Consider the following 19,406-nt stretch of genomic DNA (forward strand, 5'->3'; position numbering starts at 1 on the left):
TACCAGATCTTTAGTCTGGAGTTTATTTTTGTGTACGGGGTTAGTGAGTAATCCAACTTCATTCTTTCATGCGTAACTTTCTAATATCCCAGCACCATTTTTATTTATTTTTTAATTTTTAAAAAATTGAGGCAACATTGTTTTGAATTGTTGTATATGATTTAGAGGTATAGGACCGCATGCACCCTTTAGGTTTATTTTACCACATCATACCCAGCACCAAGGCACCTTTTAATCTTCACCAAGGTCAACTGTGGCCCCTCCACACTGTGCTCTCCCCTCTCCCCTTCCCTTTCCCTATCTTTAAAAAGATTGTCTTTTCCCAGTTTTATGGTCATAGTTGCTGTATCATACATCAGGTGCTGTATGTACATGGATGTTTCTGGGTAATTTTTGCTTTTTTCATTTCTAAAGTGGAAGTAAGATGTGTGTTTTGAGAATTGAGTTATTAGCGCTTAGTCATAAGTTATTAATAATTTATTAGCTCATATAATGGGTTCATGTGGGAGCACGAAAGAATAGAGCATTACCAACTTTGACTTGGGGAGTCTGGGCAAACCTGCCATTGAGCATTGTTTTGTTTTTGCCCCCGCAGCCTCTGCAGCACCGGTTCAATCCCCATCCGCCGGTGAGGGTCCCACATGGCGCGCAAACCACTAGTGCTTTTTAGATTCATTCATGTTATGTTTATCAATAGTATTTTTAAAAATACTGCCATAGTTTTAATTCATTTTCTCCTTAAAATATTCTGGACTGTTTCTATTTTTGTTATAAATAAGTTATAAATAAGTCTCCCAACAGTCCCAAATAAGTCTGTTATAAATAAGTCTTCCAACAGTATTGTATTCATCTATTGTGGACATAAGTTATCGTGGGGAAATCCTTAATGGTGGAATTGTTGGCACACAAAACATCATTATATGTCTTAAATTTCAGTTACAGAGAAAGCAATTTCACTTTCCTAAGAACTATTTTCTGCTGCTCTGATCAGTGCACTTAACCTGTTATCTGAGTAAACCAGATCTTGCTAGTTCTTTTTTTGGTGAATAAATGTGAAAGTAAATTCTCCATATTTCTCCTCCACCCTCCTTCCCCTCAAAATAGATTGCTATATACTATGTAACTAGAGATTTTTTTAAAAAAAGCCATATACTTGTAAATTTCTGCTTTAATTTGGAAATATACAAATGATATTTTGTATTGTTTTCTGAATGTGCCACCAACACACATGTGTACACATACACACAGAGGCACATATGCATGTGTGCACAGAGGTCATATCTACTCCCCTTAAAGTCAATAATCTTCATCTGATATAAGCTGCTGTGATTTAAGCACACCATTTTGGATTGAGGGCTCAGGTGGCTGTTGCTTCTATTTTTTAGTGTATAGTTAACATTGGCAGTCACCCTTATAATGATGTGACACCAGCTACCCCCAAGTACATTGAATAAACCATGCCTAGCACAAGAGAACTTGATTTAATTGGCAACAGTGTTTGCAGTCACATGATAAGCACTGAAGTAAAACAACCTATTTTGCTCTCTCTTCTCTTTGATATAACAACAAAAATAAAATGTATTTTTAAAGTACTGGAATTACATAATTTCCACCTTTGAATGCATTTATTGGGATCAAGCTTCTAAGTAACTTTATTTAGAAACTGAATACTTTAAAGCTGTTAAGGGAATACTTGAAGCTTGCAGTTACAATATTGTCAACAAAAGATGTGATTAAATAAATTGAATTTTGAAGACTTTAGGCTTATGGTTAACACCAGGTAATTAAAAGTAAGCACTGCTGTGGGAGTGCATTATATATCTGCTGTCCTCTTTACCTCATTAACTGGGTTTTTACATGTTTATGGAGCTAACTTCAATTAAAAATGCTTTTAAAGTTATCCCTAATAAGGTCTTTTAGTTACTATTTTTGTATAAAGTATTACACCTTAATTAAAATTTGTATATCATAAATACCCATGTTTGAATAATACACAAGATGAAAAACAATGTTTATTTGATATATTTGCACTAGTTCTTATACCTATGCATTATTTCTTCTATATAATATTACAAATGACAGTTCTTGGGATTAAAACAAAAAAATGGGATTGTGTATATATTAAAAAATATATCTGCCTTTATTTTTTTATCTTACAGATTTCTAAGGTTTTATGATCTCAAATTAGCAGTGCTTTAAAAGCCTTGTAGAAACATGTTGAGTTATCTGCTTCAATTTAGAGGTTAAAAAAATTGTTTTTCCACTTAAGTGCCAAATTCTTTCTTTCATACCTTTTGTTAAATTTTATTTAAATCATATAATTTAAAGTGTTTCTGGATTTAAAAATTACTATATATTGTAAAAATAAGTTTAAATGTTAAAAGCAATCTAAAACCATAGAACATTGTCTTGATTCTACAATAATTTAAGGGCTGATAAGTACCAGCAGTTTTGAAGCGATTTCTTATTGAGAAAATATTGTAAATTGTACTTCGGAACAGACATGCTGTAAGAAAGAAAATTAGAAAAGTTAGTTTCCTGGTTTATTTTGAAATTCATGTAATGAACTTGAGTGAATTTTTTGTATTTTAAAATTTATTACTTTGTTTATTATAGAAGTGTCATCATTGCAACAAAAAAATCAGCGGTCTTACCTTCTGCGTCTACTGCGAGTGTACCTACGAATGCAGTCAGTGTGGTTTCTTCAGTAGATTCAGGCCAAACCTCAGATGTGGCAGGAGAATCACCTGGTGAGTTAGATGTCAGGGATTTCAGTGAAAAGGTTTTTAAACTTCATTTCAGCAAGATTTGGGTTATTTGATAGAATTAAGTTTTATTAGGCATGATTTAAGTCATTGTGTTTTTATATTACACTGTTGATGTATAGTTTTAGAATAAAATTGAAGTAACATCAAATTAATTATATCAAGGATTCTGTTGTTTTCTCTGCTTAAATGTACTGTTGTATGTGAGTACTCTGGATGTATAAGAGCATGAATGAATGACAGTTTAGAATGCTTCTTTCCTTTCCCTTCCATATACACATCTATGTGTATAGATAGTGGTTTATATAAGAAAGTTTTGGTGACATTTGATCTTTTAATCTGGTTATCAATTATCAAATGTTTATGTAGTATCCAGCACTTTTTTTCCTTTTGCATATTATTGTGAGAGACTCAGAACGGGAATGCTGCCCTGATGTATAAAGTCATTCTAGCAGTAGTCATAGTAATGTAATAACTTTAACAGCCATTTGTTTTTTCTCCACCTCTCTTTATATTTCTTTTAAGTAGTAAAGGCTTCTTGGTACATGTATATGGGTACAGGATCCTAAATCCCTCGATGTTGTCTAGAAGTTTGGTGATAATTAGAGGTAAACAAGACGACCATGTAATATTAAAATAAACACGTTAGAACAAAGGAGGTATTTTCTAACAGTAGTATTTTTCCAAATAGACCGTTTTATTAAAAAAATATTAACAACTAGTGTACCAAAAAAGGATTCAGTCTTGTTACTCTATAATGAGTCTAATGAAACATAAAAGGGATTTTGAAGGCATGACTAGGTGAATTTTATTAAAATCAGAAATAATGTATTTCCTTTGTCTTTTGGGATCTCTTAGGCCTCCTATCTGCTGTTTTACCTTTCTTTGAAAAACTCTGTGTCTCAGAGTTTTGTTTCTAATGTGATATTTATACTATCCAGTTGTCAGGGACATTTTTATTTTTCCTTTCTTTGTGCCATAAATCATGTGTACTAGAAACAAAGGCTGTGATTGTCTAATTCTTTTGTCTACCCTGTTTTTTCCCTTCACTGTAGTTATTTCACTTGTGTGAGGAAAATATTTTTTAAATGCACTTAGTTCCTTAAAAATTTCATAATGTTTCATAATAAGAGAAAAAAATGCTCACAGTTGGTTAAATAAAAAAAATTCTATGTGTTACTTAATCACAATTTTGTGAAATACACATCTTTTATCTGTGGAAAAAGCAAGAAATGTACTGTGAAGATACTTATCTCTATGTGGTTGAACAGCTCTCAGTCTTCATTTTCAGAGTTTAATTTTACTATCTTCATCTTTTCAACAATTTTATCAATGATAGTGTATTATCTTTACATTGAGGAAAAAAATAGTTCTTGAAAAAAAATTGGTACACCTGGCAATCAAAAACTGCCTCTTATTAACATTTTTTGAAATTAATAAACCTTATTGTTTAGGTCTTTTTAGATTCTATAACTTTAGTTTTAGGTTACAGAAAAATTGAGTAGAAAGTACAGAACTTCATCTACTCCTTATTCCTCTGTTATTAATATCTTGAAATACTGTGGTGCGTTTGTTATAGTATTTTATCCTTGTTCTTAAGTTGGAAAGTAAGTGTAGAACTCTAGCAGATTTTTTTTCGCTTCCTTATTGTTGTACTATATTGGAACAATATCTGATGCTTTTTTTTACTTTGGAGGAGACAATTTGGCAATCTATTTTTGGACTGGGTATGCAAATTTCTGCTAATTAAACCCATCCAATGCCCTTAAAAAAATCAGCTGTGATTTTTCTAGAACAGCCCTTAATGGAAAAAGGTAGAAGTTAGTTGTATCTATGAATCTCTATGTCATTTTTAAAATTCAGTATAATGTGTTCCTCATATTCCCAGAACAAATTTTGTAATTTCAGAGGTTCACAGTACAAGTAAAATATTTTAATCTTATTTTGAATGCATTGTTCTTTAATTTCATTGTATGGGACAAATAAGAATCCTCTTATTGATTTTAAATATATTCTTCAAAGTTTAAACCAAGCAATCTTCAGAAGAGATAAGTAGCAAAAAAGACTCAGATAGGCAGTATTTGAAATAAAACTGTAATAAATTTTTTCTGAAGTGATTTTTCCCCTCAGTAAATTCATTATCATATGAAACAGTCATATATAGACTAACCATACATAGACGTATAGAATAATTTGTTATATTGAAAACTGTGGTATATATTAGCAAACCTTACAAAACTTTGTATCTAATTGATAATGAACTTTTCCTCCCTATTACTTAAATTTTGTACAATTTTTGGCGGTTGTGTTTTTCAGAAGTTCCCAGGTTTGTCAATTTTGGACTATAATTTTTAGGTCTTTCCTCTTCTCTATTCTCCCTTATCTTTATTTTTTGAATAATTTATTTCTTTTAAGGGTATACCAAATCATCTTTATGGTGATAACCTTTCTCTTTATCGTTTGTTTTCCATGCCTGACTCTTCCATTCCTTTTTCCTTTCCCTATTTTACTATGCTTAATGGCACTGTTTTTTTGTGTTAATTTTAGTTTATTTCTTCTATTCCATTCCATTCCTTGCTGCCTTGAACATCACTACTTTCTTTTCTTTTCTTTAAAAAGATCCATCTATTCATGCATATAAAAAGTGGGGTACAGGCCAGATGTGCGAGAGGGTGAGAGGATTCACCAGAGACAGAGCGGGGAACAGAACAGGCAGACTGATGAGATACACTGCTGAGGGGAGCAGCGGGTGAGACAGGAGAGGTCCGCTGCACCTTGTGGGATTCTCGCCGGCTGGCCAGGATCGAACCAGTGCTGCAGAGGTTGCGGACAGCCTCACAGTGCTGCGTTCAACCGCCTGCGCCACCAGGGGAGGCCCAGCATCACTACTTTCTTAAGAAATAGCTAACCCAATGTTGTGTTTTCAGTAATCCTACTCCTTACTCTCCTAACCCTACACTTGACATCCTTTTACACACCATACTTACCCTATATCTTGCTCTCTTTTCATTTGGAATCCAGACGCCACAGATAGTTATCGGCACACCATCAATATCTACAACTGATAGATTTTTGTTTTCTTTTTGATGCATCTCTTGATTTAACTTGACTGTAAAGAAAATTAATAGGCCATATATATACCATCTATATATGGTTTATATGTATAAATATATATATATATTTGGTTTATATTTTCCTTCTTCAGGTTCAAGCAGGACTTGTGAAAAAATGGTTTGTGAATGAATTGATTGTTGTAATTGCATGCTGAGCTGGACAGTTTATTCTTGCAGATCTGAGCAAGCTTGGTATTAATCTTGGTTTGTTCTTGGATTCTTTTCTAAATACGAAAGTTTAGTTATCATCTGTCTGTGTAGACCTTAAAACTTTGTGCTTGGGATCCCTTTAGTTCTGAATTTTATCATGAGCCAACAGCAAAGAATGACTGCTTAAATTCATTAATAAATTATTGGGTTAATAAAAATATATGCTCAACAGTATGTGCTGCATTAACAAAAATGGAAATTTCCTGTAAGAAACCATATGAATATGAAGAGTATGAGATTGTTGCAGAGAAATTTAAAATGGAAATTTTGATGTCAAAATGAGATTTCTGAATTTCATAGTTGGCAGAAGTAAAGAGGAACTAAGACTAGATGGACTCTGATTCCAGAAAAAGAATTAGACCTGATCAACTTCATGTGAGATGAAAGATTCTTCTGTAAAAATATTACCAACATAATTTTATAGTTAGTGAAAAACAAAGGATTTGTACATTTACATTGTAAAAGTATTCATTATTAAAATTAGTATACAATTAACATACAGATTTCAGATTTTATTTTAAATCTTAGCATCTACAGTATTTTATTAGCAAAAAATTAATCATAATAGCAAATTTTCCTTAATAAGTGGTAAAAAGTATTTGCCACTGAAGAAGGTATGCATGTTTTCAAAGAAAATGTAAAGAAAAAATAGTTTTTAGTAAACATGAAAATCCAGACATTTTTTTTTTTCAAATCACGTTTATTGAGATAAAGTTGGTTTGCATCGTATTTGCTTTGACAATTGTAGGTTTAAACCTCTAATAATGTATGCTTTAAATCTAGAAATTTAAAAGTTACCCACCAGCAAATGCTAAAATGCCTGGACTACAGTATGCTTTCTTCATGTTAAGATGCCATTACTCTTTTTTTCAAATAGGTTACAGTTTTTTCCTACATTGGCGCAAGGCATCAATGACTAAAACAAAAGTTAAAGCTAGCCCAGTAATGAAACTAAATATACTGTTCTTCAGTAATTCATGTGAAATTTTTTGCTAATTTGCCAGACTGAATAATTATACTATTAGTAGTATAATTATATTAGAATGTTAGATTATATTCTTTTAATCAGTCATCCATGCATGTTAGTAATTAATGTTTGTTTTTAATGTTGAAGGAAGATATTTGATTATTTGCTTTTATGAGATGTGACCCAAGAGGCTTACTCACTCAGTAAAAGTTTCTTTTATTTAATGAGGCGTTTTTACTGGACATGTGGACTATCCCTCCCTAGCCTAGTCCAGAATGGGTAGGAAGAGAATGAGGAAGGGAGACAAAGCGAGGGAAATTTAAAAAAGTACAGTGTTTAGGAATTAAATATTGGCATTTGTTTTAATGATACTTTATTGTACAACACATTATTTATTTAGACCCTTAGGGGCCTTGAGTAAACAATTGACTGTTCCCTGGGTAGATACTAGGCATATGATCTATTTGCATTTTTTTTTGAATGTCTGGAAAATTATCAGTTTAAAGGAGTCAGTTTATCAATGCAAGGATAAGGGAAAGATAAGTCATTATCATTCCACATGTTGGAAGTAGCTTCTGTGTTTACATATGCAGGTCATCTGTTGAAAATATTTAATGTTAAATGATTTTAAAACAATGAACTTGTCACAAATTCATGATTTTTGTTTGAGTTGAAAAAATGCAGAATGTTTGGAAATTATATTTTCTCTCTGCCAAGAAATTACTTATATACATAGTGTATATACTTATATATATACTTATGGTATGAAATTACTTATATATTTAGTTTATTTTTTCATATCTTTTGTTAAATATATAATTATTGCTGGTTAATTTATTTACTTGGTTAAGTGCCTTCTTTCTATATAAAAACAACACTTTGTAAGAATCTTTTTCTGCTATAATTACTTCTAGGTTTGAAATGAATCTAGGGTAGTGTCAGGAAAGTATTTTTGTTATTGTTTTATTTAGCGTCACCAAATCTTATCTTTCTCAAGTTTTTAATGTGTATTTCAGCTCATTAAAATTAGGATCTATCAGAACATTAAGTCCTAATTTTGTATCACTAGTGCTGAAAGTTCCATATAGACCTTTTTTTTGAGATTTATTACTTTCAAGTAGATGGAACATTATGTATATCCCTTTTTAACCAACTCAGAAAAGTTCATAAAAAACAATTGTTTTTCTCTTAGAGAAAATCTGATTTGCTTACTATCAATTAATATCAGTGACCAACTATGGTTTAATGATCATATTGTTGTCAAGGCTTTAGAAAATCTAGTCCTCATTAACAGCGTGATAAAGCTGTTGAGTCTCTGAAGTACTTTCAGTGAGTGTTGCATAGGAATATAGATTGGACCTGCCTCTCAGAAATGCCAGATACTGAAGAGTGAACATTTTTTTCAACCTCACCTTGTTTCCCCTCTAATTTGAAGTTTTAAAACTATAAAAATGGAAATCTTTATTTTTGGAGGGGAGATGTGAGTTGATACATGTATTTAAAAAACTATCAGTATGAAGAAATGTATACTTTAACTTCATTTTAAAATTAAGTCCCTGAGTTACATAGATGACTTTCAGTCTCTTAGGTTTTTGTAAATAGCAGTAGTTCTCTCTCAAATTGAGCAGGAGAGGATATGAAGAAAATCAGAAATAAACAAAAATGCCAGGAAAAAGAAAAGTCAACTTTGATTATCAAATGTGTTGTGGCATAGTGATTCACTAGGATTAAGTTCATCTTTCAGTAGGATTATGCTTACTCTTAAGAGGTAGGCTCAATAATTAATGGGGGGTTAATTGTAAAAGATAGCCGCAATGCCCTAGCCTCAAAGGAACCAAGCCCATGGGGAATTAAACTGTAAAGATTTTTAATCCTTCATTGACTGAGACCTGATAATCAGAACTATTGATTTTTGATCAACTTCTTTATCTAAAGACCAAGCATGATTCAGTATTTTGTTTCAATTAAAAAATAGTTTCCTTATATATCTTTATTGCCATTTGGTGTTGAATAGAAGGAATTATCACCACAATTTGGTGAGTCAGAATTTACTTACTCTTCAGCTTAGGAACAGAAGGAAGACTGTTTGGCATTATAATTAAAACTTCTTGAGATGTATATGTTAAATGTTCAAGAAAATCTAATGAGAAAACCTTTTTGCTAGATTTTAATATTATTCAAATTATAACATGCACTTAAAAATGCATTGTTTTTTGTTGACTTGGCTATAAAGATATTCTTTTTGTTTGAACTCATATCTAAAAACAAAGTTCCTATAAATTGTTATTTTTCCTATAGGTGGAAGATCATCGAATGCAAAATTGCCCTCAGTTCCAACAGTTGGCTCAGTTCTACAAGACCAAATTTCAAATATGAGGTATTCAAGCTACTAACTTGAATATTTGTAACTTATTCCTTTTGATGACTTTTTAAACTTTGGGCACATTTTTCTCTCTCCCCCACTCCTGCCCTATCCCTTCCTCTTCCCTTTCTCCCTCACTCTCCTTTCCCCCTCCCCCACTTTCCTTTTTTTTTTGGTTTGTTAAAAAAAAAAAAATACACACACACAATGTTCAACCATGAGATGTAGAAGGTTCATGAAGAATGGCTATTTAATAAACATTGTATACATAACATTATTTACACAGATTATCAGAAATTTATGGCTTATGTTTGTGAGACTGTAAATTTGTAGTTGGGAATTTGCTCTCCCTTTTCTATAGAAATGCTGAAATATAATAATAGCTAGTCAGCCAAAGCCATACTGATACAGAATTGTAGATTTTTATTGTCATTTACCTCATTTAATTGGGAATATGTACTTCAAATTATAATTTGGAATGCTGTGAATATTTTCCAAAGTATAGACACTTGAGTGCTGCAACTTTAGCCTTATAGCTGTAAAGTCATCTGCTAAGAGGCTACATGAAATAAGCAGGGAGGAATAGTATTAAGAGTAGTACCAGGGGAAATGAGGTTATTGATAAAAGAAATTTCCAGAAGTTTACCTGTTGATAGTTTCAGTAGCAACTTTTATTGGCAGTGTGGATGGAGAGTACCCCTTGTGTGAATGGTAGGGAGTTAGTATTTATTTGTTTTTAAAATTTTTTATAACAATTTATTTATGCATAGGCCAGAGGTATGTGTGTGTGGGGGGGTGTGTGTGAGAGGATTCCCCAGAGATAGTGTGGAGCAGAAAAAAGTGGATTCACTGAAATACACTGCTGAGGGAAATAGCGGGTGAGACAGGAGAGGTCTGCTATGCCATAAGTGGGCTAGCTCCCTGGCCGGGATCAAACTCAGGCCACAGTGGTGATAGCACTGAGACTCAACCCCTAGGCCACCAGGGTGGCCCAGTAAATAGTGTTTATAGTTAGAAAGTAATGCTGTGTATGTCTTTGAAATTCGTGAAATGAAGGGTCTTTCGTTTAACCCATTAAATATGTATGTGTATATATGTGTATACATGAGTATGAATATATATGCATATAGTCATAAAAACAATGTAAGTTGAGATCATTATAAATGTGCTAGTAATGTGTATAATTCATCTGAGCAGGTATGCTCCAAGGCCTCTGAATAGTATTCAGTCTTATAAAACAATGTTACTTCAAAATAAACAAAGCAAATCCCCAAAGGTTGTTAAGATTGCATTGGAAAGAAACTGTTATAAACTTCAATAGAAAACTGGTTCTTTTAGTTTATAAACATCTACTGAGTCCATACTAGGTACTGCAACTGAAAACTTAGAAATGAAGACAGTTCTTGAACTCAAAGTGCTGATGGCTCAGTAGTGAAAAGACAAATTTGCTAAGGACTTTATAGAGTTTGTTTAGATTATATAGGAGCAAATTATTTGCCAAGTGCAAATAATTAAGTGCTCTTAATTGCCAGTTAGGATTTCCAACAACTGAGGCTTGGAGTGATTTTTAATCATGTTGTTTGGTGGCAAGATAGAACACAATACAAAAGAGTATGCCAGGTAGAAGTAATGTATGTATAGCAATAGGGAGTCTTTAGGTCATTGTTAATTTTTCACTTCTGTGGAAACTCAGGTTTTGTTTTAAACTCAGAAATTGATAAATTCTGATGACTAGGTCAGGCAACTTAATATCTTTCTATTAGTATTACAGAGAGGCTTGAACATGCTTTGGAAAAGGCAGCTCCTCTACTGCGAGAAATTTTTGTTGATTTTGCACCTTTTCTTTCTCGGACACTTTTGGGTAGTCATGGACAAGAACTCCTTATAGAAGGGACAAGTAAGTTATTTTTCTTTCTTATTTTACATATATGCTTAAATTTCAAGATTAAAACTTACATGGCTAACAGAGATACATGGAGTATCATCAGGTGCTTTCAACTTTTGACAAGACTTTTCATACATAGACTAGTCTGTCTTCTGAAATCTGTGATTTTTTATTGATTTGAATGTAGCAGAAAATTATTTATTGCACCAAAATATTTTTACATATTAAAATTAACTGAGAATAAAGAATTAGAAAGACTAGTGTTAATGTAATTAATTAGCGCATTTACCTGGGATATTACTTGAACTTAAGATGCATATAAATAAAGTATATTTCCACATAGTAAGAAAATGATGAATGTATTTTTATCTCTATTAGAATTCTCATTTACAAGTAATTAGAAATAGCATTATTGTATGCTATCCTGCTTATAGCATACATAGATTACTTTGAGTTTGTATTAAAGTAGAAAGCTTGCAGAAGTAGGTTGCTGAGTGATTGGAAATCATGCTATTCATGGAATGGATGAGGAATAATGGGATATTTGTTTATTTTTTACATGGTAAACTTACTGTGTAATGAGTGTCTCCAAATATTAGAGTAATTTGACCTAGTGAAAGTAGACATACCCTGAATTTCCTCAGATAGCAGATCAATTCTATTGAGAACAGCTTTTCAAACAATGTTAGTTATACTTAAAAGCTTAACAGATAAACTTCAAAATATCTGTCTTCATCTCAATAGCTGGAATTTTTTAAAGGAGAAATTAGAGGAATTTGTAGTACTGTTTCCATCAAAAGTATTGTTAGCTAAATCTGTCTTGTCTGTGTCCATGGTTGGTACTTTAGGATAAGATACATTTTCCCGAAGCTGAATAATCAAGGGGAAGCACAATTATCTGTACTGCAATTTCTTAAAAATACTCAGCTTCAGTTATCGTAATTTTTTGTTAGCCACTAGATTTGCTTCTAAGGAATTTTTTTAATCTTGTGAAAAAGCTCTTCTTTTGTAGAAATAAGGATAAAATAGAGATGTAAGGTGTGGGGGTTGATAGTTAAGGTAACTATTTTGAGTGTTGACTGTGGGATGTCCGTACTTGTATTTGACTCTTAAAAATGCTGTTTATAAGAAGCTTTAGCTAAAACAGGAATTTCATTATGATCTCTGTTTTAGATGTATATCCAGTTGATGATGAATGACCTTATTTTCATATTGTTAAGTAGCATTGAATTTATTTGACAAAATCAATTCAGGTTTAGAAATATTTAATGAAGATAGGGGTAGAGACTATCTTCTGAAGGATATAATTTGTTTAGCCTTAGACTATTTGATCTATGAAGTAATACAATTTGAAAGGAATTGAATTAAAAAATCCAATACTGCTCCTTAATTTTTATTTAAAATATCAAACTTTTTTTAGTGGTATGACAGTTTATAAACTATATTTCATTTTATTGCCATAAAATGGTTGTGTTAATTATAGCCTTTCAGTATAGCAAGACATCATTGCTTTTTAGTTGGTGTCTGAATTTTATAATAGATCCAACAAAATAGCATTATCTCAGGGACTTTGAGATACTAATCTTGCAAATTCTAGATTATTGAACAAAACTGAATTGAGAATCAAATTTTTTGCTGATAAATTCCGGTAAAATGCTAACAGGGAGCATCTTGTAATTTTCTCATCTATACTCGAATAGTGCTTGCCCATTGGACTATGTTTGTAAAAATAGCTATAAAACCAAGTTTTTATGTATAATTTATGTATTTTAAGTGTGAGGAATGTTTTTCATTGTGTGTGTATATGCCACATCTTCCTTACTCAGTTATCTGTGCATAGGTACTTAGGTTGTTTCCAAATCTTAGCTGTTGTATATAATGCTATAATGAACATGGAAGGGCATGTATTTTTTGAGCTAGTGTTTTTGAATAGCCAGTATACAACCATGTTAACTTGAATGCTATTTGAAAGGCTACAGAATGTCAACATGAGCCATCAGTAGGTATGAGACATTATGACTAAAAGAGAAAGGGAGATCTAACTACCGAAGAAGATTAAAGAAAGGCAATAGCATAGGCTAGGATGACTGCAAGGGCTTTAAGTGGGGAGAAAGAAAAAAGGTACTATCTATCTGTAGGGTGTGTAAGGAAGTTATTTTAGTTGTTACATCCAAGATCCTAAACTTGGGTTTGCTTAGAAAAATATAGACTAAAAATTTAATTTTTTGATTTAATGTTTTAGTACTTTTAATTGTTCACATTGCTTTTTAAAGATACTAGTTATAAAATCTTTGAATGAAATACTTTAGGTTTTGTTGGTAATTAAAAGTCAAGAATTCCTCAGATAGGTTATTAACTATATACAAGTTCCTTCCAGAGATATTTTTGGTGAACCAAAATGAAACATAAAAGAGAAAATGTAAATGAATTTATAAGAAATACAGAATATGTAGCAGACAACGACTTGCACTTCTGTTAAGGTTTAGTGTGAGGTCACAGGTCAAGGTACTAATAAGAGTGTTTGGGATGTCTGCTGCCATGAAACAAAATGGAAACTTGATTGATAGCTGGAAGGTTGAAGGGAGAGAGTGTGGTGGAGAAAGCAAAGGTCAGGGAGCCATTTCCCTTCTCTGCATGTATAACAATCCGCTCTCTCCAAAACAAAATGTAGATGATATTGATCAATATGGCATATGTTACACACATTTCTACGAGTATTATGAAATGTCATTATATATGAAGTTGTAATAAATGTTTTAGTATTTTGAAAGCTGAATGAAATAGTTTATAAATGATGGTAGTTTTGATGCCAAAAGTAATTGAAGAGCATCTTGTGTACACTTATGATTTGGTTTTTAGCAAGATGTTAAATTTTATTTTAAAAATCAATTTGGACAAAGTATAAAAAAATGAACCTCTCATATTTGCATTTTACTTAGTAATTTTTTTTTTAATTCTCTTTAGGTCTTGTATGCATGAAGTCTAGTAGCTCAGTTGTGGAATTGGTTATGCTACTGTGTTCTCAGGTGAGTTCCATGAATAAAAGTTTAATTGAATGTAATTCTCGCATGAATTTATTTTGCAAGGAAGTTCTACTTGAGTTTTTAGATTTTTTTTAAACTGTAATAGAATTTTGAGTATGCAGCTTTAAAATAATATGTATTGCAAAAGGACTACTTCTTGGCTTTGATTTTGAAGCAGATGATTTTAAAGTGAGTCTGAGAAAACTCATGTAGACAAATAAGAAACAGAGGTTTTTAGAGTCATATTAAAGAAAAAAATCCAGATCAGATGATCTTGATAGAGATGGCTAGACTTCTTTAGAGGGTATATTAAGGTTATAGAAACAGATTTATTTTTATACCTTGTAGAGTGCCACTCTGAATCCCCTGGGAATAATGGGTTTACTTCCCTTTTGTGCAGGGGTTATAAAATGAGTGATAAATAATTTTGAATTCTTGTCATTGCTAATTATTTTTGACATAGAGTAGATTTGGGGAGAAAACAACAAAAATATGGCAGCCTTCATGATAATAAAATGTGGTGAACAAATTTCTAAAAGCAAAAATATTACTTTCAAAGTTCAGAAACCTTATATCTCATAAGGTAAACTTCACTGATTTTCTTAAAAACATAAAGGTTGTGTATCCTGTGATGTTTCTTTTCTGTTTTGTAATTAAACAGATGAATGCTTTTATTGAGAGTTTTCTTTGTAGTCTTTTAAAAATGATATCTTGCTGGTAGTAAATTCCCCTACTTAAAACTTTAAAATAGCCTTTTTTAATAGGAAGGGTATTGGTCTAGAGGTCAAGGGTTCTGACCCATTTCAAAACCTTTGACCTTCATTTACAACTCTTATGGTTTACTTGCCTGACGAATAAGGATAATGCAGAATTAATGTTTCTTTGCATCGATTTATTCATTTTAGTGCCTATATTGCCAAATTTATTTAGACTGTGTTGATGGACATTTCATGAATACAAATTAAAGAATCATAGAAGGTGCGAAAAATCAATACTATGTATTGTCAATAAAATGCAATAAGAACAATTACTCCTAGAGATTGCACTTAATGGCTTTTTGTAATGAACTTGTGAGGGGTAGTTACATTTCTAGTGGACTTATTATTCTTACATTTAGCGAGAGTCTTTTTTTTTTTTTCCTTAACAATTTGATCATCTCCTTTAGAAAGTTCCATTTTTTAAAAAACTGACTGGATAAAAGACCCCATTAAATCATTTGAGTTGAAATAATTGCATATTTATTTCTTGGATGAAAAATATCATATGCCCTTCTAATACCAGTATGAAATTACCCTTACTTTAAAGGAGCATTGCTTGTAATTGTAGATGTTTCGTCACAGAAGTATGAATTTACTTATAATTGTTTCATGGGTGAATTTTGATAATGAAGTTTTACTTTTTAATTTAAAAGAATTGAATATATTTTTAATACATGAAAACTATTTCAAATATAGTATATTATGTAATGAATGTTAGAAGCTGAAAAGATAAAGAATGACACGTAATATACCTATTTGTCATGTGTGTCACGTGCAGCTTAATACTAATCCAATCAAATGGGATATGAAGCTCACTTAGTAGAGTAAGTTGCAAAAGTCACATATTCTCAAGGTTTTTGTTTAAATAAAATACATTGTTAGTTATTTGAAGTCCTTAACATTTTTTATGAGTTCTTCAAAAGTTCCTTGGCATCTCTATAAGATGTAGCACAGTGTGAAAAATGATGTGAAAAATGAAGCCAGAATTAGCTCCAGATGTATACAGATTGTTCTGGGGTGATAATTACATTTTTCACTTTGAATTTTCCTAATTCAAAGAGGTCAGGTTGGCAATCACAAAAGTGATTTATTTTGTTAAGAAGTGAACTGTCTTTTTCTACATGAAAGCTTAAGAAATATGAAATTGAATTTGAAGTCGACATTTTGCAGATACTGGGTGGGGATGGCTGAGTTTGATTGATAATTTTTTTAGTCTGAGATAGGGTGGGAAGTGAAAAGCTACCATCTTGCTAAAATTTTAATTAATTTTTTAAGAGGAGATGGAGAGGATCGAGTGCCAAAGATCGAAAGATCAGGTCAAAAACTCTTTTTTTAATCACATAAATAACGGGATATGCTTATGAACTTAACATCTGCAAATTTGATTTAAAACTTTACAAATTAGTTGTTAATTTCTTGACAGTCAGCCATGTCTGATTATTTTTCTTGAATCCATTCAAAACGTATTTTCTTTTTGCATTCTTTTTAATAAGGTATTTAAATTAACTGTATTTATTGCAAAATAGAATGTGCAGCTTAAATTTAAGTACTGAGAAGATGTTTGCCTTTGGTTTGCAGTCATTAAGATCAAACAGTTCAAATATATTTTTATAAAGCTCCACCCCGGGCTGTGATTTTCAGTATTTACTCATTATAGTTTGATTAGACACTAGTTCAAATATTTATCTCAGTTACATATTTTTACATTGTTAAAGCAAAATATTTTTTAGAATTGAGAAACTTGTGATACTCATCACTAGGTTTTTGAGTGAAGTTAATATATACTTATGGTTAATTACATCAGGTTTATTCATATATGGAATCTCTATAAAATAATTCAAGAACTATTAAGGCTCCAAAGCCTGATTTAAATCTTCTTTACAATAAGGCTATCCATTCTTCAGGAAACTCTACTCTCTGATACACAGAAAAAAATGGAGCAAATTCTTAATTCTCTATCAGATTCAGCTTTTCATAAGCATGTAACATATTTATATCCAGTATTTGTCGTGTATGTATATGCACCTTATAGAAATATATATGAATTTAGAACAAGCGTTAAGTAAACATTTCAGATATTACTCTAGCATTTTGTAAAGTGTTTGTATCTTCCTCATTTGACATTAATATCATTTTTGAAAGAATTGACATTGCATTCAAGGCCACTTTATAAAAGCATTGCGTTGCTCATCCTAATTCAGTCTGACATACATTCCAATAACACTACCTCCCTTCTTGGGTTTAAAGTTAAATTTATGACTGTGCATTGTGAAGTGCATCATTTAAAAATGGTTTCAACCCAAAACATCTAATAAATAAATAATGTGTATGGCTACTCAGTAGTAGACTTTCTAGACTAGAAATCATTCCATCGGATACTCAACAGTCCACTATCGGAGAGGGCTGTCAGATAAATCTTATGGTAGCTGCATTCATGTCCTGTAAATCACATATTATTGTCTGAGCCTTCTGCCAGGTCATCTATTCTTTTCCCATTTATCAGAAATGCATAGAGTATATAGAAAAACTGGAAGCATCATGTAGTCTGGCCTGGCATCCTGTGTGAGTAATTAATTAGCAGCAAAAGTTAATTTAAAACTATGTTAATATGATTTTTTTCCTTTAAAAATTTTACATCAAAATGTGTAGATGGTTGTTAGTTTGGGAAATGTTTCCTTCACGTGAAGGCAATGATACAAGGTTGTTTTGATTCAGATATTTCTTTCTATAGCTGAATTATTAATTTGAAAACTGTTTCCATAGTAAGAACCAAATGTCACCATTGTTATTCTTTCACGTCAGTTTTGTGTTGGACTTTTTACTGCTTGAAAATTTTTTCCTGAATCTTTATAGTAAATGTTGCTCCTTTTCTTTATTCTCTTATAATTTTTCTCTATTTCTACTTTTGCTTTTTGAATTTGTGCCTTTCAAGTATATGACCTTAATGTTATTACTCTTTATCTCATAATTTTTTTTTTTTTTAACTTGTGATGTGTGTTGAGTAAAGTGAACTACAAAGGAAGAAAAAGGCAGACCAATTCTTTATCATGGCACAAAGGTGTCCTTTATTATTAGACCATTCTTACTGTTTGGATTTCATTCTTACCACTTTAGTTGTATATCTGATTTTAAGCAATCTGAACTATGTAAAGCTACCTAAATGTGGTATTGTATTCTTGTGTCTTGGTATGTTTTTCCTTTCCCAGGAATTTCCCTCCAAATTTGGTCACTCTTTAATTGTTGCCTTCTTCTCATCATTCAGAACTCAGCTTAATTTTCTTCTCAGGTCATCTTATCTGCCCACCCATCACAGAATGTGCCACAAAGAGTCTATGTGTTGTAGTTTGTTGCTCTTTTAAAATATTTTTGCTCTTTTAAAATGTTTTTGTACTCTAGGTTTTATGAGGTTCATGATTCCGATTCGCCTATTGTATTGAATAGTAGACCTAGAACCAGGCACAGTCCTTGGCACGTGATTGTGCAGTGGATATTTATGGAATAAATAAATATTTCGGCTCTCAGCTAAATCACATCTCTTCAGGAAGGTGTTCTTTCACTTCAGTCTTCCCCACAATTCTAAGTGAAATATTTAGCCAGAGCACTCACTGGATCCTTATTGTAGAAATTTCATTCAGTGGTTTTTCTTTTCCATATACTGTGTGTGTCTTGAAGGCAAACACTATGGCTTGTTTTCTTTTACATCTCCAACATCTAGCATAATTACTCTTCAACCAGATATTTATATAATTTAATTAATAAATGAACATAGGTAATGTTGATCATAAGTCACTGTATTTTGGGCTCTTGCCTTATAGTCTTTTTCATTTTTGGAACTATCCCCACACTACGAATATACTGTTTGTTTTTATTGTTACCTTTTGTTGGTATTACTGAATACTGAAGTCATGTTCATTTATAGTCTTAGTTTTTTCACTTTCCCTTTATCAGATTTACTCTTTAAAAAACAAATTTATTCAGGCATAATTTATATACAAGTGTGTCTGCACACATCTAAAATGTATAGTTTGATGAATTTTGACATAAACACAATCACATAACTTTGTTAGTACAGAAAGTCCCCTGTGCCTCTTTGCATTTAGGCCCCACCCCTGACACAACAGGTTGCCACTGACTTAATTTCTGTTTTATGGGTGAGTTTTACTCACTGTAGAAATTAATATAAATTGAGATTAAGTTCTTTTCAATGTGTGCTTAGATACTCAGTGTGCTGTATTTAGGGTACACTTCAACTTTTTCATGGAAACTCACTATTCCATATTAATAAAATAGTATGGCTTATCTATCTATTTATTTATTTATACA

The 19,406-nt window shown here is 31.7% G+C and overlaps 1 protein-coding gene across 4 annotated transcripts in view; it reads left to right on the forward strand.

The window, feature by feature from the left end:
* LRBA (LPS responsive beige-like anchor protein) overlaps positions 1 to 19,406 on the forward strand; it is a 493,454-nt gene that overhangs the window by 117,363 nt on the left and 356,685 nt on the right. For all 4 annotated transcript variants that reach the window (XM_037497443.2, XM_037497442.2, XM_037497444.2 and 1 more), the window contains 4 exons: positions 2,617 to 2,750; positions 9,354 to 9,432; positions 11,181 to 11,314; positions 14,267 to 14,328. In XM_037497443.2, the coding sequence (XP_037353340.1) occupies positions 2,617 to 2,750; positions 9,354 to 9,432; positions 11,181 to 11,314; positions 14,267 to 14,328 (409 nt within the window). The remainder of the gene's footprint in view (positions 1 to 2,616; positions 2,751 to 9,353; positions 9,433 to 11,180; positions 11,315 to 14,266; positions 14,329 to 19,406) is intronic.

The sequence above is a fragment of the Talpa occidentalis genome, unplaced genomic scaffold (genome assembly GCF_014898055.3).
Source record: "Talpa occidentalis isolate TD23 unplaced genomic scaffold, MPIMG_talOcc4v2.1 talOcc4.8, whole genome shotgun sequence".
Lineage (NCBI taxonomy): Eukaryota > Metazoa > Chordata > Mammalia > Eulipotyphla > Talpidae > Talpa > Talpa occidentalis.